At 38.1% G+C, this 18,241-nt stretch overlaps 1 protein-coding gene across 2 annotated transcripts in view; it reads right to left on the reverse strand.

The window, feature by feature from the left end:
• Positions 1-6,188: 6,188 nt before the first annotated feature.
• Positions 6,189-18,241, reverse strand: part of LOC134800995 (sodium-coupled monocarboxylate transporter 1) — a 28,342-nt gene continuing 16,289 nt past the window's right edge. Inside the window, exons 3-13 of one of the 2 annotated variants that reach the window (XM_063773491.1) lie at positions 16,158-16,300; positions 15,088-15,290; positions 14,508-14,639; positions 13,942-14,141; positions 13,092-13,251; positions 12,566-12,696; positions 11,767-12,017; positions 11,281-11,414; positions 8,370-8,545; positions 6,525-7,913; positions 6,189-6,489 (exon numbers count right to left, since the gene is read on the reverse strand). In XM_063773491.1, the coding sequence (XP_063629561.1) occupies positions 7,549-7,913; positions 8,370-8,545; positions 11,281-11,414; positions 11,767-12,017; positions 12,566-12,696; positions 13,092-13,251; positions 13,942-14,141; positions 14,508-14,639; positions 15,088-15,290; positions 16,158-16,300 (1,895 nt within the window). In that variant the 3' untranslated portion in view covers positions 6,189-6,489; positions 6,525-7,548. Of the gene's footprint in view, positions 6,490-6,524; positions 7,914-8,369; positions 8,546-11,280; positions 11,415-11,766; positions 12,018-12,565; positions 12,697-13,091; positions 13,252-13,941; positions 14,142-14,507; positions 14,640-15,087; positions 15,291-16,011; positions 16,301-18,241 lie in introns of those variants that run through there. The other variant, XM_063773492.1, reaches the window with a different exon arrangement.

Raw genomic sequence — 18,241 nt, forward strand, 5'->3', positions numbered from 1 at the left:
GTACTGTCAACTTCCGTGATAAAATGATGTGACTGATTTCCATACTAGAAGTAAAAATGTACAACTGTCTATCATATTGCGTTTTTATATCGAAAAATTTCCGCGCTCGCTTCGCTCGCGTTTCTATTACTTTCTACGCTATGATAAAGGTGACATTCGGGTGGCGACTGCAACAGCATTAGGTACTCTGTTGCAACATTACTGCTGCGGCACTGTCAATTTTCGTGATAAAATTATGTGACTGATTTCCATTCTCAGCTGTAATGCGGCAATGAACTTCTCTCAATTTACCAAAAAATCAATGTAATCTTGATGACCCTAGGGAGAGGGGGCACCTAGAAATGCTTAGGGCATCAAAATATCTTAATCCGGCACTGATTGTTAAAAATTGTGTAATATACGGAACCCTTGGAACGCGAGTCCGACTCGCACTTGGCCGGTTTTAAAAAGCGTTTTTCAATTATAAAGACACGTCAAGATTGTTTACATTTTTTCTAATGCTGAAATAATCGAACTATAGATTTGTTTACATTTACTTAGGTATACTTTAAAAAAAAAACAAAGAGTGCTGTCAAAGGGTAACCCAAGCCAAAGCTGACGCGACAAAATCAGTCTCAAAGCGTCCTGAACAAACACGCTTCTTGTTCTCAAAGGTCTGCTTTTACACTATACGATATACTGCTATATCTTAACAATTTTTTTCGATCGTTATATAATATATATTATTTTAAAAACACAGTCAAAAATTAAAATTAAAAACTAAAGTTAAAAACTAAAATTAAAACTAAGCCTAAAAATAAAACTATAAATAGAAAATTTGCCCGAAATCGCCGTCTATTGGCAGCGTACCCAGAAGGCTGGCAGCATTGCCACGTTGTATGGCAATGCTGATCCGCTGCGCTAGAGACCCAGCCCTCTGGTCACGCGTCAACTCGACTAACCTGCGATTTTTTTTATTTTATTAATCCAGCAATCGATTCCTTAACCATATTATGTTATACCTTGAAACGAGCAATAAATATATATTTCGGGGATCTCGGAAACGGCCCTAACGAATCGATAAAATGTGTTTTAATTGGGGATTTTCGGGGGCAAAAAATCTTATCTCGGGGAAAACGCGCATTTTAGAGTTTTTATATGTTTTCCGAGCACAGTTTTCGTCGCCTAATTCAACATTTTTTTATAAAACAAAATCTAAGTTCCAATACCGGAAATTAGATTTTTCGATATTGGTCCCTTTCAATTCCGGTATGTATTGTAATATCGTAAACGGTCCGAAATTCCGGTATTTCGTAATTCCAGAAATTCCGGTATTTATGCTCTACTCTCGAAAAATTCAACCGCTGCCATTCGTTTGATGACTAGACTCGCAACTAAAACTCATTATAAGTTTCCACTTAGTAGGCAAAGGTAGGAGTCATAGAAAACTAGGAGCTATGTAAAATGTTTTGCTTAATTAACGGGCCAGTTCAAGTTTTAGTTATGCGATCTGATTCCGATGTGATACGTTGTCGGACGTTTTTGGTTGAAGAAATGACACTTTCGACACTGACAGACCAGTAACTTTTGTTAACTTTTGTTCTGCAGAAGAGGGCTATTCGAGCAATATACAAAATGAACCATAGAGACTCACTTAGAGATAAATTTAAGGAAATTGACATAATGACAGTGCACTGTCAATACATTTATGACAATATTCTGTATGTACATAAAAATATTGTAAATTTTAGGAAAAATTGTGAAATTCATAATATTAATACTAGAAATAAACATAAGCTCGCAGTGCCCTTCACTCGGCTCCATAAAATTAAAAAATCATTCATGGGTAATTGTGTAAGATTTTATAATAAACTTCCAAACCATATTACTGAATTATCTATTAATAAATTTAAGAATTATGTAAAGCGTAAACTTATTTCTAAAGCTTATTATACCACACAAGACTACATGAATGATATTACAACGTGGGATTAATTGTTATTCGAAATGATTATTTATTTATTAGGTATATTTTACTTTATTTTACTTTATTAGGTACACTAAACAGACATCGTACAATATCATGGGTAAGTAATACAATTGCACATTATGGCTTAAATCTAGCACGAGATCCAAAACAAGTGTACACAGCATGTTTTACAATTGAGCGGAAATATTACAAACTAATTAACACCATATTCCTATAGCTACAGTGAAAAATATCAGAGAAGAAATAACTATCTAAACATTACAATATAACGAGTAACGAACTTTACATTATAAAGACTATTAAACATCACTGAAACAAACTTAGAGGATTAAGGCAGATGTCATCAGTTAAGTGGGAGAAGAGGGGAAGAGGACGCCAGCCAAGCACTTCCTAAACCTAGCGATGTGAGGGTCAAAAATATCAATATCAGTATCAGTGCCCCTACCGCGATGATATATTTGATTATTGATGAGGAAATGGATATTCCGATGTAATACTATCTACCTCTTTTGTTACTTATGCTTTTTTTTTGACATTTAGATTTTATTCTAGAAATTCTAGACTAGTATTTTTTTATACAATCTTTTTAATGTTTGACGATCCTTTTGTGACATTTTTAGTGTTAAATTTGATATGTATAATAATCCAATTTTATTATGGAATAATATTAACATCAATAAATTGCTCTGATAATTAGATTAAGATTAATTACGATTCATAAGAGCTTGTTGCTAGGCCTACATGAATAAAGTAAATTTTGTTTGTTTGTTTGTTTGTTAACGTATCGAAATCAGATCGCACAACTAAAACTCGAATTGGCCCCTAAAACTGCAGAGGTAGATTTTTAAAGTCAAAGAATAATAAGTAAGTCAGTATTTACCTACTTATTAATACCTTAATACTGCAATGCAACTTTTTGATGTATATTATACAAGTTTTTTATTTAATACTTAGTAGGTATTCCTTAAAAATTGTCCTACTCAGCGCCCCTGGCACCACATTAACCCGGGGTTAACCGGTTAAACCGTTCCCCCAGTGTCAAATTGTACTGGTAACCACGGTAACTCCAGGATTAACCGGTTAGTGCGATGGTGCAAGTGGCGCTTAAAGTTTAATCTTGTGGTAAAGGAGGGCTCCGGGATTTTTGTAGTTACTCGAGCGTGTCAGATTAAGATATGAGTGATATCTTGCTACCCGTGGAGTCTTTACTACCACTTTTAGCCGTCTACGTTGGTTAGTGGGCAGTTAAAAAATCGTTAAGTAGATTGTGGATTTGGTTAATTTGGTCTACGTTGATGCTGTAGGTTATGCTACTTAACTGACAATTATTTGTACAAGTTCGAAACAAATTATCCGCCAGATTATGAAAACGCGTACAAATAAAAATCAGATTCTCTTCTGAAACGTGAAGCGTTAATTAAGTTTCAGGATTTTTACTTCCTTTTCGAAGTTCAACAAAAACTTTCTACGGCTGTTGAATCTGGCCAAATATGACTTATGATTTATCACTACACCTTATAAAACAAAGTCCTCCGCAGCATCTGTCTGTGTTTGTATGTTCGCAATACTCAAAAACTACTGAACGGATTTTTGTGCGGTTGTTTGCGATAGAGTGATTCTTCAGGAAGTTTTAAGTGTATAATTTGCTAACCCGTGCGAAGCCAAGGCCGGTCGCTAGTGTATAATAGTATCAGGTCGCGTAGCCAACATGCCAATCGTTTTACGCTCCGTGGCGATCGTAACGCCACTATCGCTGTCGTACTAATATGGAAGAATGATAGAGAGACACAAAGCGTTTCGTTGTTGTAGTGATAGCGATTGTCACCTTGGCTAGGCCGGCAGAATATTAACCTTTCTAAATAAGGTCTTATAATTAAAACCAACAAAAATAATCTAAAATATTTATTGCACTTCATTATCACATTATAATCATTACAAAAATATTGGCACTCTATCAAACATACACTTAATTGAGTTCTTATATTTAGTAGTTAACTTACGCGCACTAAACTAACTAATACTGAGAAAGATCACATAAATATAGGCCACAGCCAGTTTTATGTCTTTTATTTTATGTTATACAGGGTGAAATTTTAACCACCGTTCATACCCTACGTAGTGACTTTATAGGTCATATTGAACAACTTTTACTATGGGACCAATGCCGAAACCGCGAAAAAAAATTTGGCTGTTTCATACAAACCGGCTGATGTGATGCCGCTGATTTCTATGGGACAGCCAAATTTTATTTCGCGATTTCGGCATTGGTCCCATAGTATAAGTTGTTCGGTATGACCTATAAAGTCACTATGTAGAGTATGAACGGTGGTTAAAATTTCACCCTGTATCATATTATTTATATTCTATATTAAATAAAAATGACATTCGGATATCTAATGCAGCAACATTACTGGGGGCCTACCGCGAAAACCGAAATTCGCAAATTGCGGGGATTTTTCTCTTTTACTCTCATTTAGACGTAATTAGAGTGACAGAGGAAAATGCCCGCAATTGACGAACTTGGATTTTCGCGGTTATGGCCCTGTTGCGACTTTACTGTTACGTTGACGCGGACGCTGTCACTGTATTTTTTTTTATATGCGTATTTTTTTAGACTGACAGCCTTTGATGCGTTAAGTACTGCATCGATTAGTACTTAACGCATCAAATACGTTTAATTTGTCACTCATTTTATCAAGGCCTAATGACAAATTTTGAAATGCCTTTTATTATTGTCGGTACACTTGTATTGGTTCCGAAGAACACAATATTTCAGCTATACTCATAAGATTTAACATAGATAATTGCATTTTATTATAGCTAATTTAAACTTCGCGCGAAAACGCCTCGCATGCCATTTGTGACGTCATCATTTAGTTGGTGGTAGGGTGGTAGACATTGTTTACATACTTACAGTTACGAATTTCCCTCGAATCCGAATGATATTGTTAATTCAGCACCATATATTACGATTAGGGATTTTAAATACATTACAAAAATTTATCACAATAACTCATTTCACACAAAAACTCTCACACGGTTGCAGTTTAAGATGAATTATTTAGATACATGTAAATTTTAAATGAAAATCACCGAGCGCCGGTTTTACTTTTAAATTTTTCATTTTTTTCTAGTTACGACAGCCAACATGGCAATGATAGTTCCATACAGCCAAATAATTAAAAAAGTTTGTTGTTGAAATATCGTATTATTTAGCATTTTATTTATAGAATAACAAATAGATATCTACTTTATATCGTGTAATAATATTTTTTGGACGTAATAAATATTTATTGGCGAAATAATATTTTTTTTGCACCTTTCGAACTCTTTGGTGAGGACGTATAGATTTCGGTCAATGAGGTTGTCTATGTTGCTCTAAGAAATATGTTATGGATTGATGACGTCACTGTTTAGAACGCTTCTGATTGGCGTTTCAGTAATAATGGCCGATTGGAGAATTTTGCACTTTTTATTTTATTGAATATCTTAATAATCCTTCAGTTTATTCTGAGAATTGGCCATTTTTTAGAATCATATTAACATATATATATGTTTCTTTGAAACCATTATTTCCATGATTCTTTGTTACTTGCAACAGGCCTATTGGTGTTATCGCCGCTTTATTACTGTAGCAGTAACGGCCTGGCCACGACATTGCGCGACTGGCTTCGGCTAAGGCGAAAACCATAGGTGAGAACGAAAGGTCCGATCGCTGTGTCTCGCTCCAATCTATGGTTGTTGCCTTAGCCGAAGCCAGTGGCGCAATGTCGTGGCTAGGCTGTAACGGTGCCTTTTTACGCTACTGCAGTCGACATCCGAATGTCACCTTAAGACGAAACAGGAGCTGAGTTGTAAATATTTTAGGTAAATATACCCGTCTCGCTAACGGAAGCGGCACCTAAAAGTAGTGCGATAAGGACAAGGCGAAAAATCCTGCGTAAAAATCTCAAAAATCGAGGTTTCGTACTCCTCTGTTTCCTCCTCCAAAACTTAACCAATCGTAACCAAATTTGGAAATCTAAATGATTATGAAATTATCTGTGTCGGACCGTTTTGCTTTTTTGGCTAATTGATATCAGTTTTGAATGCCACGCCACTCATTGCGGCATAGTCAATTAGGCCATTTTGGCCATTTTTGAAGGGCTCTAGCGCCTTAAAAAACAAAAATATCAAAAAAATAACAAAACGGTCCTACACAGATATTGACAATATTAATCTGTGTTGAAAAAATCATTGCTCTAGCTTCAAAAACCACGGAGGAAAACGAGGAGTACGTTTGTATGGAGAAATGACCACTCCCGTTGGCTCTTAATAAGTCGGGGCAAACACGCCTATAGAGACAAATGCGCCTAACCCAAGCCTAACCTATCTAGGTTACATATGATAAATCGCTCCCTTGCCTCCTCTTACCTCTAATCATTTATTTTATGTTGTATGTTAAGCGCAGTTTGCTCGTATGGACGCACTTGCCCCGACTGAATAAGTAGAATTATGTAATTTTTGCAAATGGCTAACACCTTTGAGCAGTTTTATTCACAATATGAGTGGAGACCATTTCAGCTTCACATCTCTATTTCTGTTTTATTTACTTCTTCTTTTATTCTCTCTGTGTTATTTGTATTAATGTGTTGACTGAATTACATTATTTCTATTCTATTATTTTCGATTCTAAATTTAAAAACCATAGGGCCAGAACCTTTAATTTTGATAAATTTTAACGAATTATTGGATCATGCGTTTTCAAAATCCTCTATTTTTTATCATTCTTATAATAATCATTTACATAAATGATTTAATGAATATTTCAAACTTATAAATTAGTCATTTATCAGCCCAAATACTGAAAGCCTTCATTCTTAAGAACAAATATTAATTAGATACAGGCACTTTAAGTACCACAGATCAACATTAGGAAACTAAATATTAAAATGGTTAATTTAACCATTCTATAGCATAACTAAAGCTAAACACACAAAGCTGAGAATAGTACAGTCAGAAGCAGTTCTTGTAGCACATGGAGCTCCAATGTGTTACAGACTATAATATTTATATCTGCGCCTTGTGTGAGGTTCACATCTAAAAATGCTTTACGTCTAAGGCAAGTCCATACCATCAAATTTAAGGAACCATTCTTAGAAAATATTTCTACTTTTGATACACTTATGTTTGCGTTAATATATACGAATACTGAAAAAAACCAATTTAAAATCTAGCCGTTTCAGACTCTAGGTCCATGGAGTCCCAGCGCGCACAAATTGTTCGCAGAAATCGCGAAGCATCTGGTTGACGCTGGTGACCGAAGCTGGCGGCTACTTCGCACAACGTATCAGCATTGCGATACAGTGAGGAAATGCCGCCAGTATCCTTGGTACAGTGCCTCAAGGGCCTGTTTTAGATTTAAGCTAGTTATTAATTTTGTTTAGTAGTACCGCCGTTTTATTAGTTCTGAAAACTTCTACAAATCAGACATTTTAAAATTACTATCATTGACAATGACCTTTCTCTCCTCAGTAATATTCCTCATATAACAATATAACAATAACATTCTATCACAAATCTTTATATTAATATACGTATCACAACCGTGTCCTAACCGGCAGCGGTGATCCTCTTACATTGGTATCATAAGCATCAAAATGTCTGCTACTCGTCGTTGCAAAAGCAGCCGGACTTGGCTCTTCAGGCTGTGTTTTTACAGCTGTTATAGCAATCTTAGCTGGACTTAAAAACGCCTTTTTAATATCTACTGTTGGCGCATCTTTACTACTATTCGTTGCAAATATTGGACCTGGCTGTTCTTTTTCTCGATTATTTACATCAGGGCTGTGGATGCTGGCAGGGCTTGTTTCTTTTAAATCTTCAGCTAATGTGACGTCAGTTTTTTCACTGGAGTCCTTTTCTGGAGTTTTGGTTTTCTCGTTGCTGTAGGTGCGTTTTTTTCCTGAAAAATGGAGATGTATAGGCATAATGAATAGTGTTACAGAACGCTTAGTGTCTCCAAAAACAAATTTCTATTTATTTTACTACTTCTGCGAATAAAATCAGCTTCAGGATATTTATCATTTTCTACTGTTTTAGTCATTTATTTGGGGTCTCATCTGTCGGGTCCCATGTGTTTTTCGCTTTAATAGGTATCTCTATCACTATCATCCTCCCATCTGTTAGTATTTGGAGCACATTACATAATTGTAAGCGGGAAAGAGGGACAGGAATAACTCAATGAAAAATCAGTCTATTGATAAGTGAAAACCGCATGAAAATCCGTTCAGTAGTTTTGGAGTTTATCGCGAACATACATACACACAAACAGACAGACGCTGCGAGGGACTTTGTTTTATAAGGTTTAGTGATAAACACGATGTGATTTTAGGCAATACATAAAATATTCAATAGATACCTGGCATCTTATTATAAATGGTAGCAACAAGCGGATGTAACAGACGCTCATCGAAGACATCCGCATCAGTGCTGGTGATGGCTCCGATGATGCACCCGATGATCACGCAGGTGAAGGTGCCGATGACGGCGTACCACATGTAGGACACGGAGTACATGCTATGGAGGGCCGTGGTGCTGGGGAAGATAAAAGGATAAGATAAGATTAATTATAAGTAACAAGAAAGAAAGAGTAGCCAGTCGCTTTTCGGCGAAGGAAAACATCATGAGGAAACAGGACTAATCCCAGTAAGGCCTGGTTCACACTCTGGGTTGAAAGGTCAGATGGCAGTCGCTTTCGTAAAAGCTAGTTCCCACGCCAATTCTTGCCAAGGATTAGTTGCCAAGTAGAACCCAGGCTCCCATGAGCCGTGGCTAAATGCCGGGACAACGCGAGGAAGAAAGAAAGAGTAGAGTGAACAATTTAACAGAATATTAACCAGCATATCGGTCTCCGCTCAGTGTAAATTTCCATGATCGTGATATATATAGAGCAACGCACGGATTGCGGAGGGTGCGGGGGTGCCTGCCGGAAGCGTTATTTATTATTAATATTAAGAGGGCCTGGCCCTCTGTCGCTGCAGCATTTTCCATTCCAGCCTATTCTGGGCTTTCGTTTTTACTTCCTGATATGAGTGGCTACAGCACCATTCTTTTATCTGTGTCATGTATGATATTCTGGGTCTTCCTCTTCCTCTTTTTTCCTCAATTCTGCCCTCCAGTATGATTTTGTTTAACCCTTCGTGTCGGAGTATGTGACCTATACATTTGGCTCTACGTTTTTCAATGACGTGCATTATTTGTCTCTTCACTTTTGCCTTCTCTAGAACTTCAAGGTTGGTGCGCTTTTCTGTCCAGCTGATTTTGAGCATCCTTCGCCAACACCACATTTCGAATGCTTCTAGACGACGGCGGTCTTGTGTTGTGATGTTCCAACTTTCACATCCGTAGAGGGCGGTGCTCCAAATATAGGTTTTGATTAAGTTTTTCCTTATGTTTATGTGGATTTTGCTGTTGTAAATATGTCTATTTGAAGTAAAAGCTTTCTTTGCCATTGCTATCCTAGTTCTTATTTCTTTCTCGCTTCTGCCTCTTTCTTCGATGATGCTTCCCAGATAGGTAAATGTGTTTACTTGTTGTAGTCTTTCCGAGTTGAGAGCGATGTTTACTCTGGGAGAATTGGTTTTGCTTGTCACCAGAACCTTTGTTTTCTTAACATTTATTTTAAGGTTATACTTTCAAAAATTTCGTCCATTTTTTGTATATTTACTTGGAGCATCTCTTCTGTGTCTGCCATGAGAGCAATGTCATCGGCAAATCTGATCCAGTGCATAGTTGTTCCATTGAAACTTATTCCTTTAGTGCACTCTTTGATTTCATGCATAGCTTCCTCTATATATAGGTTGAACAGCAATGGCGATAGACTGCATCCTTGTCTTACTCCCCTCTTTATATTTGCAGTTTTAGTTACATCATCTATTGTTACTTCTGTCAGTTGGTTCTTATACAGTTCTACAATTATTCTCCTGTCCTTCCAATCTATGTGTTTGCGTTTCAGGAGGTCAAAGAGTTGGTTCCATTCAACATTGTCGAAAGCCTTCTCTAAATCTACGAAGCTGATGTACGTGCTTTTGTTAAGGTCAAGGCGTCTTTCGATAATATTGCGTAAAGCCAGTATGGCTTCCCGAGTTCCTATGTTTTTCCTGAACCCAAACTGATCGTCGCTAAGGTTTTCTTCTACTTTAGGGTAAAGTCTGTTCTGTATGATTTTTAGGAGAATTTTTGAAGCATGTGACAGCAGACTGATCGTTCGGTAGTTTCCACATTCCACTGCGTTACCTTTTTTAGGAATGGTAATTGTTTTGCTCGTCGAGAACTCCTCTGGTACCTGCCCTGTGTCATAAATGGTTGATATTAGGTTGTAAAGGTAGTTTTTAGCTTCAGGGCCGCAACATTTTAATAGTTCTGCTGGCACATTGTCTTTTCCTGGTGCTTTCTTATCTGCTAATGCTTCCAGTGCACTCTCGAATTCTCTCCAGAGTATGTTCGGGCCTTTGGAGTCATCCGGGACTTTTTCTTCTTCCTCCAATATGTCTCCGTTAAGATTTGTTCCTTCGTATAGTTCCTCTATGTATTCAACCCACCTGCCGACTACATCTTCTTTATCGTATAGCAGTTTGCCTTCTTTGTTGCTTATGACCTTGCTCTTTGTTTTCTTCTTTCCTTGCAATGTTTTTACCAAATTGTAACCTCTTTCCAGAAAACCTCTCTGCATACAGAAATCTATTTTACTACACTGTGCGTCTAACCACTTTTCTTTCTGCTGGACACATAGGGTTTGGATTCTGTTTTTATACTTCCTATACAGATTTTGACCTTCCTCCGTTGGAGTGTCTCTATATTTATTTCGTAGTAGTATTAAATCCAGAATTTCCTGAGTGATCCAATTTTTCCTGGGTGCCCTTTTAGTCTTTCCAAGTACAGCGGATGAGGCCTTCTCTATAGTTTTGGTAATAGTTTTCCATTGACCTTCCAAGGTCCCTTCTGGTGTCGGCCATTCTTGTAATATCCGATCTGTTGTTTCTTTATATTCTTTTCTGTACTCTAGCCGGAAGCGTACATTTTTCAATTAAAATCGTCATATATGTAAGAGCTTAGTTCTGGTAGGTGTAACAATTTCCATTTGTTCACTTTTTTATTTGGTCAATGTGCACGAATGTTCACTTTTTTATTTGGTCACTGTGAGTACCTACTCCTAGCTTCGCTCTCTTCTGTAGCCCTATACACTTTTCGTGAACAAAATTCATGAACCGTTCCTTTTTAGGTTGCTTTTTAATTTTGTGCGTTTTCACAGCGTTACTTTGTCAACTTACATCACAGACTCCTGGGGAACGTACACGCGGCTCGTGTTCATGTTCTGCAGTAGGTGTTCCAGCTGCATCAGCGTCTGGTTCACTCCGACTGGCAGTGGCTTGTGGAACACGTTCATCGTTCCGTTGGGACACTCCTGCAACATCATCATTGTTGTATTCATTATCATGTTTCAATGTGACATACTCTTAAATTAAATCTAGACTTTTTTAATTGATTTTATGATCGCTTAAACTTTGTACATTGTATTTTGTTAGAGATCTTTTGATCTTTTGACGTCCTTTAAATAATACATTTACCTTACTCATAAAGCTTTACAAGCCTCAATTAGTTAAATGATTCTTACAAAAACATAAGTAAATGACAGAGTAAGACAAACGATCAATAATGTATTAATTTAATTTAGCGGATCGACTTTTTTTTCGCTTGTGTTTTGTCGACCTGTCTTCATAATTAAAGATCACAGTGTAAAAAAATCTCATACTCACATCAACAGACAACGGCAGCATAGCGACACTAGTATCCACATAAAATAATCTTCCAGCTGCCATCCAGGTCGTAATAAAATGTGCGGCAATCATGCCCCACAAGGCTCCCTTCCCGTTGGCGACAGGACAGAGGGTGGCCAACACGAAGACCCCGAGTAGGGCTCCTGAGGTGGCGGAGGTGACAAGCATGGAGCCCTCGATGACGCCACCGACCATGCCCACGCAGAGGGATAGGCACATGATTATGAGGGCTGGAAAGAGGTAAGTTTAGTTTACATAATTTATATTATTATGAACCTCCAGGTCTTTTTTTGTTTTATCTTTTGTATTGCATTTTTGATATGTTTACGTGACTGTTTGGGTTTCTAAATACAATTAAAAAAAGATTCTTTAATTTTTTTGAGAGCTTAAATGAGTTATAAACATTTTCATCAACGTCTATTTAAAATAATGAGAAAGGTATTACCGTTCTCGAAGGCAAAAGGTTGCCTTAAACAACGAGAGTTTGTAATTGTTATTTGCGCTGTACGTAACTCGTCCCCTGCCTGCTAAATTTCAAAATTTATGATTATTGGAAAATTGACTTTATTATTTTTTAATTAAGATCTACTATTTCTTTATTTACTAATCGGGTAAGTGTGTCATCCATAATTTAAACAATAAACATAATTTAATTACGATTGAATTTCCAATGATCATAAATTTTAAGATGTGGCCGTAGGTATAGCAGGGGACGAACTATGTATTATAGGCACTCAACAACTTTAATGTATCATTGTTAATAAGGATAAGGACTTACAATAGATGACTCCAATGATCTTGATCACAGTAAGCTGCTGCTTATCAGAGATGCCTTGGAATGCTGGTGCAGCAGACACAAAGTCTTCCCACGTCACCGTAGCCAAAGAGTTCACATTGGATACCAGGAAGCTGAAATTGTGTGAAGAGATTTTTAGTAACAAGCCTTCTTTAATGAAAGCAATTAAATTACCTAAATTACACATTATTGATGTTCGCAGGATCATATAAGTAGTTCATGGGATCATACTTTATTATGATCCTGTAATTAATCTGAGATTGATCGCTATAAACTTACTATAAAAGAAGTTCTATGCAGTAGTTATCGGGATCGATATCACTCTGACAAGATTGAAGGAATTCACTACGTTGGACCTGATTCACCGTACAAGTAACTTTTAGATATATCAAATGATGAAGCTGCAAGCACATGAAATTCCAGCTTCTTACTCTTACTTCCTTGGTTTTGTCAGAATTGGTTAACACTTAACTGTTCACAATTGAAACTGGACTCGACCAAAATTTACCTCAAAGCTCCGTTAAACAAGCTTCCCAGGAACAGTCCCAGCATCCCAGGCAAGAATCCAAATTGATCCTGCACGTAGAAAGGCAGGACCTCGTCTGGAGCCGCGATTCTGCCGGACATCAGAGGGTCACAGTATTTGTAGACAGCGTAGAGCGCCATACCTGGAATGTTATTATAATATTACGAGATCTGTAGAGGAATAACTTTATATATTATGTTAATTGAACAACCCACAAAATGGATGGATTGATGAAGGATGGTAAAGAGACCAAAATAACTCAGTGCTAGGTTCTGATTAGTGTCAAAAGAACTATAAATTTAGAAGACAGCTAAGGTCGAAGCTATTTTAGAATGGCCTTCTGGCCTTTAAAATTTTCCCTCCACAAGGCACTAACTTTTTCCTAAGGATCGGGGCAAAGCACAGTTAAATTTAAAGTCTACTTATACATTAGGTACAGATTTCTCGTCTATTGTTTCTCTCATGACAGAATGGTCTTGATCATTATGTCAACGATTGGTTGAAATAATGATCAAATGACACACTTTACTTGGTCTGTCTAACTTATACAGCAGATGTTACATTATAAAATGTTGACTTACCAACAACTCAAGACAAGCTGAACACTTGAACAGTACCCCCATAGCCGGCACGTTAGCTACCTAGCAGAGTCCTCCGGACTTGGGACTGGGACTGCGGACGGCAGGACAGGCAGAAGGGGACCACCACAGCCGGGACATTCATTAGCTAGCAGGGTTCTCTGGACTCGGGCCTCACTATTCATGGAATAGTAGCGCTGGACGAAGGTCTGTTGACACCCATAGATAGAGAAGGATATGAAGAGTTGACTTACCGACAACCCAAGACAGGCTGAAGAGAATCCCCACAGCCGGGACATTAGCTAGCAGAGTCCTCCGGACTCGGGCCTCGCTATTCATGGAACAGTAGCGCTGAACGAAGGTCTGTTGACAGCCATAGATAGAGAGGGACATAAAGAGTTGGCCCACGATGGCAGACAGGGTGTCCACGCGTATTGTTGGGTCCCAGTGGAATCTAAAAAATTATAATAAATGAATAAATGAACGTTGTTCAATAAAATATGGGTACGGTGGAATATAATAATGCTAATAGTCGCATACAACCTAACCTTATATTCATCATTTTACCCGCGTTTTGTCCCGGCTTTTTGCCACATCTCATGGGAGCTTATATTATGATTGTAGTTTTACTTTGTAGTTATGTTGGTATCCGTTATATCCATTCAGTTAAAAGATTTACCATAGGTACCATGTCCAGTTTTTTTTGTCCTCACTTTATAATATTTGTAGGGAGTTTTTCAAGATTAAAAGAGAGACAAATAAGTTAACAAGCCCCTCTAGATTAACACTAAGCAAGCAACAGGATAATGAAGCTACTTACTTGAAGAACTGCAGTCTTCCTCCATCTATATTGTCTTCTAGAACCTTCTGCGGGCCGCCGGCGCGGATGGTCGCTTGGATTATGAAGGCGCCGCTCACTAATATCATCGTCATGGTTTGGATCACGTCGGCTCTGAAAACATTGAAGTAATCATGTTTAGAATTTAATAATCATCATGTAGCATGAATTTGAGAGACAGTGCATGAGAATAAGTCAGTTTCCAATATTTATCAATGAGCGCTTCATGTAAAGCTCATTGAGTAACCGCTACCGCTGGAATGAAAACTTTCCACTATCAAAATTAAGTATGATGATGATGATGCATTTCTGTTATCCCTCATTACGGACATCGCAGAAGAATCCTCCATTTGTCACGATCTTGAGCGGCTACTTCCAGCTCTAAAATTAAGTATACTGACATGATAGCAGCAGAGAGTCCTCCAAGCAGGTTGAACACGATCCCAACCGCCGTGATCGCAGCAGCTGACGCCCAATCAGGCAATGCTAGTACCGCATGAAGGGCGACCGTTGGAGTGAACAAAAATAAACCTTTATCTCAATCCTTAAAGCTCAAACTCACTTGATAGCAGCAGAGAGTCCTCCAAGCAGGTTAAACACGATCCCAACTGCCGTGAGCGCAGCAGCTGACGCCCAATGAGGCAAAGCTAGTACCGCATGAAGGGCGACCGTTGGAGTAAAGACTGTCACAGCAAGGTTCAAGAGTTGGCGGACGAGGAAAGTGGCTGCGGCTACTCGGCGGACCCAGACGCAGTGGAATCGCATCTGGAAGTGATACAAAAAGCACAGTTTAGATGATGTGAGAGCTCGCAATCTTCATTGCATTGTGGTATTTTATTTATTGGTAGAATCGAATTCATGACCTAAGTCTGGGAGTTTGCATACGTACATACATAATCGATTAATAGGTATCTGGGAGAGCTTTGCTCGGAAAACATATAAAAACTCAAAAATGCGTGTTTTCCCAAAGATAAGATCTAGCTAGATCAATTTATCGCCCCCGAAAACCCCCATATAGTAAATTTCATCGAAATCGTTAGAGCCGTTTCCGAGATCTCTGAAATATATATAAAAATAAATATATAAACAAGAATTGCTCGTATACCTAAAGGAAGTATAAAGGTATTAGATAGATAGATAAATAAAAAAATACTATGAATCAAGTTTCAAAAGTCTATTAATGAGTAATTTTTCAAATCGAATAACCAGAGATTATATAACAATGACGTTAAGCTGAAATAAACAAAGGATAAAATGATAATTATTTACTTTAATGTTTGCTCAGTTGGGCACTTAAATTGTTCAAGGTTAATAACTTTAAAAAATCAAAACCGTAAAGTTACCCATTTATAATAATAATAATATAGGTCTGGACTCTATAGTAGATCGGCACGAAGACCCAGCAGACGAGGGGGATGGCCAGAATCATCCCGTACAGTCTCCCACATCGCGGACCCTCGGTACACCAGCTCCGATGGAAAATCACCTGTAAGTACTCGTAGACGGAGTTGGTCTGAAGCCTGTAGTAGACCGGCACGAAGACCCAGCAGACGAGGGCGAAGGCCAGGATCATCCCGTACAGGGTCTCCCACATCGTGGAGCCTCGGTACACCAGCTCTGATGGAAAATCACCTCTAAGTACTCGTAGACGGAGTTGGTCTGAAGCCTGTAGTAGACCGGCACGAAGACCCAGCAGACGATGGGGAAGGCCAGGATCATCCCGTACAGGGTCTCCCACATCGCGGAGCCTCGGTAGACCAGCTCCGATGGAAAACCTGGAACATCAGAATATAATTGTTGTTTATTTATTTTCTGTTTCAGGTACATTAAAAAAAAGTATAATATAACTAAATTAAAACTAAAAACTAATAATTAGGTACAAAATAAAATTAAAATACACCTAAGAAATTGTTGTTTAATTTTTTTTGTCAATTAATTTCCCCGAAATATTGCAGCCGACTAAAAAACGCTGTTTGAATAGTGTGTGTTTAATTAGTTCAGCCGTGTCGCTCACAAATTCGATCCAATCGTACAGTCTAACGCAACTAGTTGCGTCCAATCGCACGCGTGAGGCGAACTCATCAACCAATCGCGTTGTAGCGGTGGCACACCGCTGTACGTAAGGCCAGACCTGGGGTATAACCGCGAAAATCGAAGTTCGCAAATTGCGGGCATCTTTCTCTGTTACTCTAATTACGCCTTCATTGGAGTAAAAGAGAAAGATGCCCGCAATTTTCGAACTTCGATGGTTCTGAGGTAACGTCAACGCATGTAACAAACACTTTTAACACTTATCACCCCCTTATTCATAAACGCGCTATAAGCCTAAATTAGATAATGATCGTTTGTCTTTATCTGTCATTTTGACTTATGTATAAGGATAAGGCCCGTAAAGTTTTATGAATAAGGGGTTCAAGGATTACACATGTATAAGTAATTAATTAAATTCAAGAGTTAATATTATGCATCTTCACTTATTTGTGTGTATGTGGTAACACTTATTTATAAGAAACAGGATATTCCGTGGAACATTAAATGTATATCTTATGTAGAACCATATAGAGTTGACACTTCACTAAGTCGTCATAGCAATAGGTATTTCTAGTGCCCACACCAGAAAGATTAAATGCGTAGTAGGTATGCAGTAAATTAATTTCGTTCGAATTGACCACGGAATTGACATTCTCTTGCACACTTGATTCGGTAATTAAAAAGCAGTTATGCGGATGATTTTACAGAAAAATAAGCAGACAAATAGTGATATGACTCATATGATATGGGGTTCGTATCATTTACCTATATAGGCAGTGAATTATTAAAGATGTAATTTTAGATTTTTACTATCGAACCCCCGGTACCGGACCCGGGTATGTCCTTAAACTACGTCCAAGACCACCGGTGGACGGGCAGCAGCGTCCCTCAAATTCGGTGTACTCGACTGCGATCGCCAACCCGCCTGTCAAGCGTGGCGATTATGGCATACACCCCCCAAAGGGGGAGGCCTATGTTCAGCAGTGGACGTCTTATGGCTGACATGATGACTATCGAACAACGAAGGGTAGCTTTTTGAGGGTGAAATACGTTCCAAGATAAACATTTGTTTTCTTGAATTCACTTCACATGAAACAATTACGGGTACCCAAGAAAATCGATTAATGACCTAAGAAAATAAAGCATATCTAAATCAGGCCCAAACTATATTTAATTACACAAACGGGTCTACCGCGATATAATTTCATTGTTTGTTTGTGTAATTAAATATGTGTACAAAACGCGAGAGTTTAAAGTGTTATAGGCCCTAACTATGTCAAAAATTTCCCTAATTTGGATTTCCAGTTAAACTTCAATATGGCGAAGTAGTCTCGAGAATATTTTTGTGTGTTTTGCTCACACATTCAATGCCACTAAGTGCTACGGGTTACGCTTGTAGCGCGTAGCCACGTCTTCGCCGTATGGAGCGCGTAGTCGCTACGAACAGTGTACCCGACAGTCAGGTTCTTGGCGCTGAATGTGTTAAAGTCTAACATTTATAGCTTTATTATGCAGTGAACTACCGTGGAAGTGTGTAGCGAATAAATAATTGACTACGAGTAGGTACCTATAGTGTATCATGTGGTAAACTGGTGTTTTTAGGATCACGTGGCCGGCTACGTGGGATTTCAGGGGTTTCTAATCCTCGACTAATTTTCATTCATTTGCTTTTCAGTCACGTGTTG

This window comes from Cydia splendana, chromosome 21, assembly GCF_910591565.1.
Source record: "Cydia splendana chromosome 21, ilCydSple1.2, whole genome shotgun sequence".
Classification (NCBI taxonomy): Eukaryota; Metazoa; Arthropoda; class Insecta; order Lepidoptera; family Tortricidae; genus Cydia; species Cydia splendana.